This window comes from Lipotes vexillifer, unplaced genomic scaffold (assembly GCF_000442215.2).
Source record: "Lipotes vexillifer unplaced genomic scaffold, Lipotes_vexillifer_v1.1 scaffold514, whole genome shotgun sequence".
Lineage (NCBI taxonomy): Eukaryota > Metazoa > Chordata > Mammalia > Artiodactyla > Lipotidae > Lipotes > Lipotes vexillifer.
Window position 1 is genome coordinate 751,987 of NW_006789975.1, and position 15,678 is coordinate 767,664.

Genomic DNA, 15,678 nt, shown 5'->3' on the forward strand with positions numbered 1-15,678 from the left:
CGTCTGGAGCCTGTGCTCCGCAACGGGAGAGGCCGCGATGGTGAGAGGCCCGCACACCGCGATGAAGAGTGGCCCCCGCTTGCCACAACTGGAGAAAGCCCTGGCACAGAAACCAAGACCCAACACAGCAAAAATAAATAAATAAAAATTAAATTAAAAATAAAAATCTTTAAAAAAAAAAAAAAAAGACTCAATCACTGATTTCCTGATTCCAAACCAGGCACCCTTTCAATTAAAAAAAAAAAAAAAAAAAAAAAAAAAAAAAAAGGCTGTGGACGGCCCTCTGTCTTCAGTCATAAAGCTGAGAGGAACCAGAACAATCACTACTATCCCTGGCAAGGAAGATGCGGCAGGAAACTGGTGGAGAAACCAAATAAAGACAGCAAATTTACCGAAAGCCCACTATATGCCAGGCACACTAGTAGGTGTTTCACATAATTCATCTAACTATCAATACTTCCCCCACCCCACCTAGAGCCCCAAGCTCTGTCTGCAGGAAAGGAGAGGAGTAAGCAGAGAGTGGGACAGCTCCAGTGAGGACTCCCTGCTCCAAACTTGTCCATAAGGCCTAAAATGTCACATTCTCAGAAAGGGTAATTTAGGTAAGCTAACACTATTAGGAAGATTAAGTGGAAGCTGTCATTTAGTGGCTATTTCCCTTGCTTCCTATCTTATCTAACCCATAAGAGGATAGAGGGCCCCCTAATTTCCTATGGGTTTGTCCAAACCTATCCAGCTCAGGCTAAGCCCACCCTTCTCTGGGGACAGCGACATGCAGGATCCCCAGGGATCAGGGATCGAACCCATGCCCTCTGCAATGGAAGCACAGAGTCTTAACCACTGGACCACCAGGGAAGTCCCTGAACTAATTTTTAAAACAAATTTCCTCATAAAAAATAAAGTGTGACAGTCATTCAGGATACAGCAGACATCTTTGGATGGAGGTCTGAGACATTTGGATCAGGGCTACAAGACATACAGTGCCAAGAAAATAAGGACTTCCAATTATATCAGAAAACACACTTATATCTATATTTTAAAGAGTCCTCAAGACCCAGAGTGTAAATCCAACTGAGCAGCATCACACAGGATCACTGACACTTGGCCTAACAGATTAAAGAGAACTTGAAAGGCTTGTCCTGAATGGATAACAATGCAAGTCTCAGTCTACTTTGCCCTCCTGATGGTGTCAGCCTCTCAACAAGTTCAATGAGAAAAACCTGGTTCTGGTGGTATAAGTCTGCATTAGGTTTCTGAGAAAACTCAGAAACAAGCCTGAATCAAGTATTTGGGGCTGTGAGTTGCTCCACCGCACCCCTGTAAAGAAGAACAAGCTTAAAAACAAATATCATATAGCTGAAAGATGTCTGACAGAGATGAATACCAAAGCTTCCTGTTTAAGCACAAACTAACAGCGTTCAGTCTGGGAGATATCAGTAGGAGTTACTCTATACTCCTCTTTACCTTTTGATTCTGACTGGAAGAAGGTCATCTATTCCTAGAGCTCACTGGGGATTCAGTTTCTCAAACTCATTTATTTCTGGACCTCAGTGCTGAGTGCATTGTTGACTCAGTAACTAATACCAGTTGGGTAAGGTGATTGGTGAGATAGACAAAATAGTCTCTCCCTTCTCTGGTCACCAAAGGCCCAGCCCTAGAATTCTTTCAGTCACTGGAACTCTCCACTAAAAATCAAACTAAAGAGCTATGTCAAGGTAAAACTGCATCTAAAATCCTAGACCTACAGTGCTCTTCTATTAAAGGAGTTGACCAGATTTAGGTTTTCAACTTTCATTGTATTTAAAAGACTACAATGCTATTCATAAAAACCCTTTAAAATGATGACAAGGGCTTCCCTGGTGGCGCAGTTGTTGGGAGTCCCCCTGCCGATGCAGGGGACGCGGGTTCGTGCCCCAGTCCGGGAGGATCCCACATGCTGCGGAGTGGCTGGGCCTGTGGGCCGTGGCCGCTGGGCCTGCGCGTCTGGAGCCTGTGCTCCGCAACGGGAGAGGCCACAACAACAGTGAGAGGCCCGCGTAACGCAAAAAAAAAAAAAAATGATGACAAAATCTTTGACCTAGTAATACCACTACTGGGAATTCCACAGATCAAAGTTCTTAAGTACTTACTATGTTGTGCTGAACACTTTACTCAACATATCTCCTTCCACCTCACAAAAACCAAATAAGGTCATTTCTACTGTTTGACAGACACATGAAGGGAAGCCTGGAAACTAGCACAGGGTCACAGACTAGTAATTGACAGCGGTGGGACTCAATCTCAGACTGATTGGACTCCAGAGCCCATCTTTTTTTACTATCACCCAAACTAAAAATATATCCTTAGAAAATAACCCCAAAACACAGCAATAATTTTAGGCATAAAAAGCTCACTGTCATATAAGTACAACATGGCAACTTGAAGCATTCTAAACACACAATTAAATAAATGGAGGCAATCTGGATTACAGAATATTATATAAGCATTAAAAATATTTTACACATAACTTATAGTGACATGGGGAAATTTTTATGCTGTAAGTAGAAAAAAACAAAACAGAATTTTACATACAGTCAGATCTCAACTATGTAAAAAATATACCTGCACACAGAAAGATCTAAATTTACTGATAAATAAAAAAAGGCAAATTGCAGAATTACACACGTGTGGCATGGTCTCATTTATGTAAATAATTCCTGACTCATTTCAAGTACTCAATAAATGTAAGCCATTATTATTATTCATACTACAATGAACAGGTACTACTTTACAATCAGAAAAATCAACAAATTTATTTAAATTTTAAGTTTAGGTACTTCCTTATTTAATTAATAAGAAGTGTATAACTTCAGAAAAATTAAATAACGTGTGCCTTTCTTTCCTGGAAATCTTAATGTATAAAACACCTCACAATAATACAATTTCAGATTAAATATCTCTAAGTTATGGGAAACAAGTAGCACTGAGAAAAATGTTGCAACACTTCTAATCATCTAAGTTATGGTTACATTCAACATGTTAGACCACAGAGTTGTGCAGATTCTATTATATTTAGAGTTTAAAGTAATAAACAGAAAGGCAAGATCAGGGGTGGTATTTCAAGGGCTGTGATGAACAAGCAGATTCTCTTCCCCAATATGTCACACTGCACGAAAACCAAGGCCTTTTGTGTACTCTTCGAGAGAGAACCAACACCTCCAGGGTGATGCAGCAGAGACATGTAGGACATGAATGGAAATTAGTGATTTTTTTTTTTTTTTTTGGCGGTACGCAGGCCCCTCACTGCTGTGGCCTCTCCCGCTGCGGAGCAGAGGCTCCGGACGCACAGGCTCAGCGGCCATGGCCCACAGGCCCAGCCGCTCCGTGGCCTGTGGGATCCTCCCGAACCGGGGCACCAACCCACGTCCCCCGCATCGGCAGGCAGACCCCCAACCACTGCGCCACCAGGGAAGCCCGAAATTAGTGATATTTTTCAGCTGTTAACTATCTTTAGGTAGAATTTACACACACACACACACACACACACACACACACACACGGGATTTATTCTGAATGAAAAACAGGCAACTCTAGAACTTAGTTCCTCAAGTTCCATAGGAGTTTCAGTATTTGAATATATAAATTGAAATTCAAGGTCCGTGGGGTAACAATGATCTCTGGCCTACCTATAGCAAAGAATAAGTGTGAAACATTGAAAGATGAAAGATTTTTCCCTTCCCCTTGTCCCGAGGTATGTGCAACAAAATAGTATAAAGTAATAACGAACGTGAAAAGCACTAGATAATTAGCTAGATTTAAAAAAAAAAAAAAACTTTAACATTGAAGAAGAGTTGTCTGTTGCACTGTATCGTATAGGATTACAAAACCACCACACAGTTGAAGAAAGGAATCTGGCTTTACCTGTATCTTGACCCATCAGCCCATTGCAGTACATGGCATGTCGCTCGATCTTTGTGGGTGGGAAGCCTTGGTCACATAGTGGGCAGGATACCTGGGTACTAGATGAGAAGGTAGTAGTAGGTATTTCCTTCTCAGCATCTTCCCTGTTATCAACCTGAAGAACCTGAAGAACATGACAAATGGCAATTGTACTAGCTTTACTTTATAAAGTATCTTTTCCCAAAAAGAACTGCAAGACTCCATCCTATATTCCACTTACTTTCAATGAGGTGATACCAATCAGTTTGCCAAATTCAGGACAGCAGATTGGGAGATACGCTAATATAGTTAATATTTATTTATTATACTGAATACTTATTCAGTGCCTGCCTACTATGTGCTAAGCACTCTGCATGTAATACTCATTTAAACCTCATGATAATCTTACAAAGGTACGAACACACTCTTTTTACACTTGAGAAAAGTGTTGTCCAAAACAGTAAAGTAACTTGCCCAAAGTAACAGAATAAATAAGTGGCAGAGCTGAAATTTAAACCAAGGACTATTTGGCTCCAAAACTTGACAGCATTCCTCTCTATCACACTGCAAGGTGCTGTCCTCGTTGGGTCAGTATGTTGTGTCTTCTGTGTTTCAGTTTGTATTATCAACAGCATCTTAAAGACACTTTTTCAGGGACTTCCCTGGTGGCACAGTGGTTAAGAATCCGCCTGCCAGTGCAGGGGACACGGGTTTGAGCCCTGGTCCAGGAAGATCCCACATGCCACAGAACAACTAAGCCTGTGAGCCACAACTACTGAGCCCACGTGCCACAGCTACTGAAGCCTGCATGCCTAGAGCCTGTGCTCCGCAACAAGAGAAGCCACCGCAATGAGAAGCCCGCACATCACAATGAAGAGTAGCCCCCGCTCGCCGCAACTTAGAGAAAGCCCGTGCACAGCAACTAAGACCCAATGCAGCCAAAAGTAAATAAAATAAATAAATAAAATTTTTTTAAAAAGACACTTTTTCAGTCTCACAAAAGAACTGTGAAGGCAGTCAAAAGGTACAAACTCCTAACTTTAACATAAATAAGTACTAGGGCTGTAATGTACAGTGTGATAATATAATTAACACTGCTGTATGTTATATATTAGAAAGTTGAGAGTAAATCCTAAAGAGTTCTCATCACAAGGAAAAAATTTTTTTTCTATTTTTTTAATTTTGTATCTATATGAGATTATGGATGGTCACTAAGCTTCCTGTGAAAATCATTTAACTATGCATGTAAATCAAATCATTATGCTGTACCCCTTAAACTTACACAGTGCTGTATGTAAATTATATCTCAATAAAACTGAAAGACAAAAATTAATTACACACACACACAAAGAACTGTGATCACTGTAAGTGACTTCGGATATCAAGAGTTGGGGGGGAAAAAAGAGCTCTAAGCAAAAGCAACACAACTAAAATAAGTTAAGAACCTAGGTCTCAGCTTATGCCAGTAAAAGAAACCAATTCTTGTGTTTTATTTGTGACTTTGGGGTTGAAAGAGGAAACACAACTAAGATCCAAATATTTAAGAAGCCCTGAAGAAATCATTAAGACAATTCTGACAAAGTCATTCTTACTCCCTTTTCTCAGTGTTCTGTAGTCATCATTTTTCCTACAGTTCCCAGTCTCTCAGAGGCAGTTTTATTTTACCTTTACAGGTCAGAGTCAAGAACTCTGCAGTGATTAATCCTATAGTATGTGTGAGCACTGCAGCACTACTGCCTAACACTTGATTCAAAGGACAGCATGTCCTATCCAATCAATGTGAAACTGTCCTGCATAGTCACTGCTTCCATTTAAGAGCAAGGAGCACCTGGGCTGTCATTATGCCTTACTACGGGGAAAAAAATAAACCCTCTTCTGATACAAGAACAAAATAGGACCAAAACTGCAGTAGGTAGATAATTTGAGCTCTGAGCCAACTGGGGTGTTTTTTTTTTTTTCTTTTAGTCTCTAAGTTTAGGCCATCCCTAAAATTTACCACCTGTGAATGTAATCCAGCAGAGAGGGAAACAGGTCATCTAAATAAATACCAAGTAAAACGATTTCTACAACTGCCAGAAAACGTTTTCAACACATACCTGCCTTTTACTTTAAAAGGAAGGAGAAAAAGAAAGATGAGAAAGGAACTAAGAGTGGTTGAGTTCCTATACTATGCCAGGCTTGGCCAAGCATTTTCCATAACTATCCTTCACAACAACCCAACTGGCACAGGTATCACTAGCTCCAGTATTACAGAAGAGGAAATTGAGGCTTGGAAAGGCAAAGTAACCTGCTGATCACAAAGTGAGTAACTGGACAATGTAGACTCAAACCCAGGCCTTTGTGGCATCAAAACTCTCAGTACTCCACCACGGTGTGGCAAAAACAAAAAGCACCCCTCCACTTCACTTTGTTTCTGGAAGCTGACTCTGCCAGGTATTGGGAGACTCTCTGGTTCTATTATTCTTCTCTAGTATGCGGGGCAAGTCCAGTGGGTCTGGAAGTTCTAGGTGTTTTTTTATTCCAAGCTTAGTCACTGATATTCTTACAAACGCAGGTTCCTCTGTTCACAAATTTTACAAGTTGTCTTGTGAATACAAAGCCATCTGAGCAGAGGGGAGAAAAATCAATATACCCTATAATTTGCAAGTAGTCTTGAGTTAATGAAAGTTAGGAGAAGTTAAGCAGTTACTTGGCATTCTGAAGTTCACTAAGCACAGAAATGTTGTATGACATGAATGTCACTGGTGCTCACACCCAGTACTACACCCCTTTATATTCATTACCAGCTCTATAAAATGCAGAGAAGGTACCTCCAACTATTAATGTAGTATTCAAGAGGGAGGAATCAATCTATTTTTGTTTTATTGTGAATACAAGCCCACTTCCAATCACATTCATAGGCAACCCAGAAGGTTTCTGAACATTTTTATATTGACCTAAGTTTTTTCCCAGCACCATTAAAAAGGTCTATTTAAATATTAGCTACAATGGAGAAGCCTCAAGAGGAAAAGATACAAGATACAAGCGAAGAAGCTCTTATGAGGACTATGTAGTTAGGGACTGGGTCTCTGCAGAGATGCTTCCGTTTCTTTTAAAATACTATACATGTATTTCTCAAAAGAAGTACTTGGACACCAAATCATGATCTCTTAAAGGCTGGCCTTTACTTTCTGGCCTGAAAAGAAACCTCATCTCAAGAAATGGACCCAATGAAAATGAGAGTATGTCCTATAGTCACCAACCCCCCCCCATTCCCCACCAGGTTTACTTAACACCGTTAACTTAAGTAAACCATAGACAGTTTACTTAACACCGTTAACTTAAAAACCAACTGACTAAACTGACTACAGTTGCACAGATCCACTTATATACAAATGTTTTTCAACAGTAAATACTACAGTACTAAATGATCTGCAGTTGGCTGAATTCTCGGATGTGGAACCACAGACAGGGGGAAAATACAGATACCAAGGGCCCGCTATAAGTTATACATGGATTTTCAACTGCATGAACAGTCGGCACCCTTCACCTCCTCATTGTTCAAGGGTCAACTGTATTTCAGTCTGAATAAAGTCTATTAACCCTTTTGAGTACAGAATATCTGAGACCCCAACTAAGGGAAACTCTCAGGCAAGATATTTCAAAAATATTATTTCCAAAGGAATCTGACCATTGCAGAAAATCAAATCAAGAGGGACTACAGTTCCGGCAAAGGTATTCCAAATACCTCAAATACTGTCAAGCAGTTCTCTGTCATTAGTAAGCTAATATCAATGAAGAGCCACAGTACATTACAAAGCAGTTCCACATGCATATTTCTACTTGTGTCAACTCGTGCTATGTGTTTTATATTCTTTATCTAATTTAATCTTCAGAGCAACCCAATAAAATAGGCTATTTTTGTCTCCATTTTATAAATGAAGAAGCATTCCTCTCCTATGTTCCCCTAATACCCTGGGCATCTCTCTAACATCACATTTGTCAGATTACATTATAATTATCTGTTTATGTGTCCTTTTGAAGGCAGGGATTGTTTTTTTCTTATTTACCTTATATCTCAAGACTCTAAAAGAATGACTGACACACTATAATATCTGCCAAATAAATGAATAAAACAATTAATTAACCTGCCCAAGGTGGCAGGGCTGGGATTCAAAGCCATGTCTTCTAATTCCAATGCTCAAGCTCCTTGCACTACACCATACCACCTTCCAAAAAACAAGAAATTTTAGGGCAGATGACCCGATACACAGATTCCAAGGGCAAGAGTCCATACCCATTATGATACTATCACTGTGCACACATAAAATGCCCAGATTCTATCTTTCTAATAAGTGATTTGTAACTAGTGATTGTGCAATGACTCAAAACTACAGTATCTAACTTTTTTTTTTTTTTTTTTTACGGTACGCAGGCCTTTCACTGTTGTGGCCTCTCCCGCTGCGGAGCACAGGCTCCGGACACGCAGGCTCAGCGGCCATGGCTCACGGGCCCAGCCGCTCCGCGGCATGTGGGATCTTCCCGGACCGGGGCACGAACCCATGTCCCCTGCATCAGTAGGCGGACTCTCAACCACTGCGCCACCAAGGGAAGCCCTCTAACTTCTTTTAATGGAAACTTCTAAGACTATTTAGAGTATCCACAGATATCAGCAAACAGCAACACCAAAAAGAGGACATTCAACGTGCAAAAGACCATACAATTCCATCCATTTCATGTGAAGTGCTGCAGACATATATAACTTCTAAATAGGGTTCATGCTCTTTGCCCCAAACAAAGAATAGTTTCCTTTGCAGTCACAGACGGGTAAGAAATCAGCCTCAATTAACTAAGGGCTTGCAGGGCTTCCTATGCGTGTTAGGATAACTATGTTGATAACACTCTGTTCCCCCAACCCCATTTAGAAGGTTGTGGTCCCTCCCTAGGAAAAGAACCGGAGGCCATTTTGACATTATCTAGCAGGATCTATCCTCAGTAGCTCTGATGCAGGGAGCGTCCTCATCTTTCCTAACACCACTGGCATTAGGGAATCTTGGTCTGTCAGCTGTGACAGATCAGGTTCCAGGGAACCAAACAGTGTGCATGATTCATGAAAGCAGAATTTCTACCCAGTTACCTGCAGTGCAGAAACTAGGAAGGGGATCTAACTTCCACTGTAAACACTGTTTTCAAAAATAACCTAGAGTATAAAAAGGAATAACAGAATGAAGCTTTTTTAAATTGCTCAGGATAAAATAGTATAAACATATGTAACCAAAAAATGTATTTTCACAGAAAAACTAGTTTAATTCTCAGGCTGCTTTTCACACCAAAAAATTTTAAAGATTTTGAATTTTTTAAAAGAGTTCTTGGCATTTAAGTTGTTTTGTCAGACTCAATATGAAAAAATATACACTGAATCTTAATCAGAAGTATGAACTTGTGTCAATCAGCTTTATGGTTAATGTCAGATATGTGAAGTTAGGAAAGGTAATAGTGCAAATAGAGATTTGCCTATTTTATCACGCTGCTATCCTGATTTTGCATTTCTGATCATGTCTCAAAATTAGGGCTGAAAGTTAGGTCGTAATATAAACGTAGTGACTTTTTCCAAGACTGTTCATCTCTGTTACTTATCAGTATATAATGGAAAATATTCCAGGACTTTGGAGACAAATCTGTGTTCAAATCCTGGTTCTACCATTATTAGCAGTTTGAATTTGAGCAAATTGAGCAAACATCCTAAAACTCCATTTCCCCATCTGTACTGGAAATAATAAAGCATATTAAAATACTGAAGAATTGGTAACTACTGTTATATTTAGAAATAGTGAAGTCATTTTTAAGAATCTGAGATAAAAGCCTAACCCTCTGTCACCTAAATCTTTTCATCCAAGGTCAATATTGCATCAGAGAGAGGACTACCAGTAGAAAGAAAACACTGAGAAAAATTATAAGTAATATTTACCTCCTTATCTGCCATTATTCTTACTTCATCCACGGTCTCTCTGCTACCTGGAAAGTCTTCTTTTTCAAGGTCAAAAGTTTCAGGGGAACTTAGCTGTGTCTCTGTAACTCAAAAAATTAAAATGTCATTAATTTTCATTTTGCATTTTCATAGTTAAAGAAAACAAACACCTGTTTCCTTAAGCTTAGGGTATGATAATTCTGCAGTGGAAATACAGATCAAGTTTGTTTCTTCTTAAAGCTTTACTGAGGCATAATTTACATACAACAGAATTCATCAATTTTCAGTATACAGTATGGTGAGTTTTGACAAATATTTACAATGTATACATGGTATCATTTATACCACATCACCACCACCACAATCAAGATATAAAATATTTCTAACAACCCCAAAAGTTCTCATGTACCCCTCTGCAGTCAATCCTCCTCCTACTTGGCTCTCTGCAACCTACTTTATGTTCCTAGAGTTCTGCCTTTTCTAGAATGTCATATAAATGAAATAACAGTGTGTTATCTTTCGTGTCTGACTTCTTTCATTTAGCATAATGTGTTTGAGAAGCATCCATGTTGTTACATATATCAGTAGTTCATTCCTTTTTACTGCTGAGTAGTATTCCATTGTATGGATATATTATAATTTGTTTATCCATACATCAGTTAATCCATGTGGCTTCTTTCCAGCATAGTTCTGGTTTTAAAGTATTTATTTTGACAGAAAACAAAACTGCCGATGCTAATTCTGAGGTTAAAGGGATGATTAGAGAAGACAAAAATTGGGAGCAGAAATAAAAATACATTCTCAACAAAGATATGTCTTTCATTATTCTTTAAGCAGCATTTATTCATTCAACATTAATGCAAATAAATATTTATGGAAGAAGTTCCAGGTACTGTACAGGCTACTAGCAATATGGAGATGTAAGATGAGGTCTCTCATGGTCTCATTCAGGGGTCAGCAAACTATAGCTCATAGGCCAAATACAGCCAGTTGCCTGTTTTTGAAAATAAAGTTTTATTGGAACACAGACACATTCATTCTTCTTTATACTGTCTATGGTTACTTTTGAGTTAAAATAGCAGAGCTGAGTAGTTTCAACAGACTGTATGACCCACAAAGCCTAAAATATATATTATCTAGTTTTTTATAGAAAAAGTTTGCCAACTTCTGGTCTAGACACCTATCACTTGATATAACAAAAGAACACTAACAATATTTCAAAAAATGACAATAAATCTAGAAATTTAACTGAGAACACAATCCAGTAAGTTCTCTGTTATCTACACTATACACACTATACATCCAACTGGTATTATGTATCTATGCTTCACAAATACAATGAGTGGAAAATGCTGGGCAAATAGTATACCTGAAAGGTATTGAGGTATCTTCTCAATCATTAAAGACTGATTATATACATTTCTAGTGTCAACTGTATTTTAATACATCATAATACATTTAATATTTGAAAACTGGATGCACACACAGATTTTACCACCTTGTTGGAAAAAGACTTATAGTGCATAAACCTCAAAATCTTCTGTCAAGCTTCCCTGAGAGATATAACCAAAAAAGACATTTAGTCTGTTAGAAAATAAGAGTTGTTCCCTGCTTGTACTACTGTAACAATAAAAAGTCTTTAATTAAGCTCTCTCTGGCTGAAATGTTCAACTATAGAGACAAATTAAGAGGACATTAGTTTCATAGAAGTAAATAATACTAGCATCACGCATATGGGCATAAGGCTGTAATCCTGCTTCTTCACTAATATGATGTTATAATTTTGAATAACAGACCCCTGAACTGCCAGAAATATGAGACAAAACAAAATAGGTAAGATGGACTTCTATACTCAATTTGTGTTTTACCCATTTAGGACAAATTTTCATACACAGCTTCTAAATTATATTTTTTATTGAAATATACTTGATTTACAATGTTTTGTTAATTTCTGCTGTACAGCAAAGTGATTCAGTTATACATACATATACATTCTTTTTTACATTCTTTTCCATTATGGTTTATCACAGGATATTGAATTTAGCTCCATGTGCCATACAATAGGACCCTGTTGTTTATCCATTCTATATATAATAGTTTGCATCTGCTAACCCAAACCTCCTGCTCAATCCCTCCCCCACCCCCTTCCCCCTTGGCAACCACAGGTCTGTTCTCTATGTGTGTCAGTCTGTTTCTGTTTCGTAGGTAGCTTCATTTGCATCATATTTTAGATTCCACATATAAATGATATCATATAGTATTTATCTTTCTCTTTCTAACTTACTTCACTTAGTATGATAATCTCTAGTTCCATCCATGTTGCTGCAGATGGCATTATTTCATTCTTTTTTGTGGCTGAGTAGTATTCCATTGTACATATGTACCACATCTTCTTTCTCCAGTCATCTGTTGATGGACATTTAGGTTGCTTCCATGTCTTGGCTACTATGAATAGTGTTGCCATAAACACAGGAGTGCACACATCTTTTTGAATTATAGTTTTGTATGTATATATGCCTAAAAGTGGGATTGCTGGATCATATGGTAATTCTAATTTTTAGTTTTTTGAGGAAGCTCCATACTGTTTCCCATCATGACTGCACCAACTTACATTACCAGCAACAGTGTAGGAGGATTCCCTTTTCTCCGCACCTTCTCCAGCATTTGTTATTTGTACACTTTTTAATGATGGCCATTCTGACCAGTGTGAGGTGGTACCTCACTGTAGTCTTGATTTGCATTTCTCTAATAATTAGCAATGTTGAGCATATTTTCATGTGCCTATTGGCCATCTGTATTTCTTCTTTGGAGAAATGTCTATTTAGGTCTTCTGCCCATTTTTCAATTGGGTTGTTTGTTTTGGTGTTGAGTTGTATGAGCTGTTTGTATATTTTGGAAATTAAGTCCTTGTTGGTTGTAATGTTTGCAAATATTTTCTCCCATTCCGTTGGCTGTCTTTTTTTGTTGTTTATAGTTTCCTTTATTGTGCAAGAGCTTGTAAGTTTGATTAGGTTCCATTTGCTTAGTTTTGCTTTTATTTCTATTGCCTTGGGAGACTGACCTAATAAAGCATTGGAACAATTTATGTCAGAGAATGTTTCGCCTATGATCTCTTCTAGTTTTATGGTATCATGTCTTATGTTTAAGTCTTTAAGCCACTAAATTAAAGGGACTGAGGAGTCTGACTCCATGGAGAAGTAGTTACACCTTCTTAGCAAAAGGAACAGTAATGTTAGGGAAACCTTTTGTGATCTCATTTAGAAGTGGTTTATATCAGCAAACAGTTGGACTTAATTAGCAGGCTAATGACAGCAAGTCACGATCACAAAAATTATCTAACCGCAGTGATGAAGGGCTTACTTTTCATTAACTTTTCTCTCATTAGGGATTTCAATTGTATTTGCAGTTTCCTCCTGCAAGATCCCAGGGTGATGTCACATGCCATCATCCTAAACTTACTGGGTGACTTCCCAGCAGGATGGCATAAGTCAGCAGTCCCAGATGGAGAGGGAGTAATGCTATCTTTTCACAAAAGTAACACAGCATTCCTGATAGCTCCTCCCAAAATCATAGCAATTGGTAGAGGGGTCTCTTGGTGAGTATCATTAAGCAGCAATCTAAATAAATTTCAAATGAATTAAGAAACCACTTTCAATAAAAACAACAGTTAAACTTTAAAAGTAAGTACAGAAAGACCTTGACAATATCCTGCCAATTGTTTAAAAAGTTACAGGACTTTCCTAGACTAATGTGTAAACTAAATGAGTCTCTGTAGAAAAAAAAAAACTTGAAAGAAACCAAAACAAGAAAACTAGGAGTCTCTCTGACCCGGACAGGTTATACGCAACCTAAGGGAAAACTACATATGACTTATGGTAACATTTGTCCAACACTTGCTGCCCAAAGAGTTTAAACATTAAGAGGAAGTTCCTTAATCTCACATGAATAAGGTTACTGATAATATATTAGGCCTCACTTTTAAGAAAAGCAAAAATATATATAGAAGCTAAAACAAATTCCTTAGAAAGTAGTGGTTCATAATCACAAAATAATTCTTCATATTATACAATGATTCAACTCAAGAGTTCTCTTAGATAATGGATATTTTAGTTCATTTTAAATTATTTTGTGTATCAAAATCTATTCATGTGCAACTTTCAATGAACATCTCTCTCCTATCTTAAACAAAGTATTGATACATGTGTCTTCTCATCACCACTGTTAACAAAAAGCAAAGTATGATACTTAACCAGGTTAAGTATCTGTTCTGAGATTAAAAATAAGTCAGTGACAGAACTGTGCACAAAATTCAATTTCTGGACTCCCTATGCAATAGACCCCATGAATGGCAATGTAAAACTAACTAGTAAAAGCCTCAGGGAAAAAAACTGCTTAATGACAGGCAGATTTGAGGACAACCCACTTTGAGAACTCATAAACCAAAACATAAAGTCCTCTTGGCTCTCAATGTAGAGTTAAATGCTATTCCTAATGCTTTGCTGCCATCTCTGATGAGGCTAGTAAGCAAACAAGCAAACAAGAGCCATGTTAATTTCAAACTAAACTATCTCTGAGAAAAGGTGAGAAGCAGAGCCAATGTCCATCAAAAATGTGTGTGTGTGTATATATATGTATGTGTGTGGAGAGACACACAAATCAATCACACGTAAACCTCCTGAGAGTGGGTTGGAAAAGTCAGAAAAATTAAAAGGCACAAAAAGGTAGATAGCTAGGGATCAGAAACTAGTAAAATCACAGTGGGCTACTTACCAGGACACACAATGATTTCCTCTGCAGAACTCTCTGACATAAGGACTGAGCTTCTCTTACTGTTCAAAGCAGCAATGCTGAAAAAAGAACCAAACCCCCAGTGAATTCCCAGTAAAATAAATCAGAACATGGGGCCAAAAGCAATGGTTAGTCATTCACAAAGCCACAGGTAATCTGATACCTGCTGTCCAATACCACAAAAGCACAACAGGGAAGCAAGGAATCAGTAGTGAAAACTCCAAGCCAAAAACAGGGAAAATAAATATGCTTACAACTTTGGTTCCAGTGAAATCACTGAATGAAAAGAACCCCCTTTTGAAGTCATCACAAAGGAAGGTTGAAGGGTAAGGACTATAAGACAAAAAAATCCACTCTAATATAAGGATGTCAAAAGTGTTTTATAGCCTCCATCTCAGCCTTCTGAAAGCTAGAGATTTGTAAACTCATAAGAGAAGATATGAAGATTCTTCTGACAACACAATAGCTTTCCCCTCACCTTGGAGTTAAATTTCCTCTTTATCTCAAGATATGGCTCTCCAAGCAACAAAACAAGATACAATTCCAAACTGCCCTACAACAAAAATCTGCCCAACCGGGGCTTCTCTGGTCACGCAGTGGTTGAGAATCTGCCTGCCAATGCAGGGGACACGGGTTCAAGCCCTGGTCTGGGAAGATCCCACATGCTGCGGAGCAACTGGGCCCATGAGCCACAACTACTGAGCCTGCGCATCTGGAGCCTGTGCTCCCAACCAGGGAGGCTGCGACAGTGAGAGGCCTGCACACCGCGATGAAGAGTGGCCCCCGCACCGTGATGAGGAGTGGCCCCCACTTGCCACAACTAGAGAAAGCCCTCGCACAGAAATGAAGACCCAACACAGCCAAAAATAAATAAATGTATTTAAAAAAAAATCTTCCCAATCAAGTTGAATATCTCTTCTGAGAAAAACATAATTATGAATGGCTCCCCTCATGCAACCTTCTGGTTTACCCTGCCTATTCATGGAGTGCAATCTCTTCCTAACATAGGAACACATGGCTGAGAG

At 38.6% G+C, this 15,678-nt stretch overlaps 1 protein-coding gene across 2 annotated transcripts in view; it reads right to left on the reverse strand.

The window, feature by feature from the left end:
* Positions 1-15,678, reverse strand: part of UIMC1 (ubiquitin interaction motif containing 1) — a 179,318-nt gene that overhangs the window by 36,797 nt on the left and 126,843 nt on the right. Inside the window, exons 8-10 of one of the 2 annotated variants that reach the window (XM_007463080.1) lie at positions 14,636-14,712; positions 9,866-9,966; positions 3,901-4,054 (exon numbers count right to left, since the gene is read on the reverse strand). In XM_007463080.1, coding sequence (XP_007463142.1) covers positions 3,901-4,054; positions 9,866-9,966; positions 14,636-14,712 — 332 coding nt within the window. Of the gene's footprint in view, positions 1-3,900; positions 4,064-9,865; positions 9,967-14,635; positions 14,713-15,678 lie in introns of both variants that reach the window. The other variant, XM_007463079.1, reaches the window with a different exon arrangement.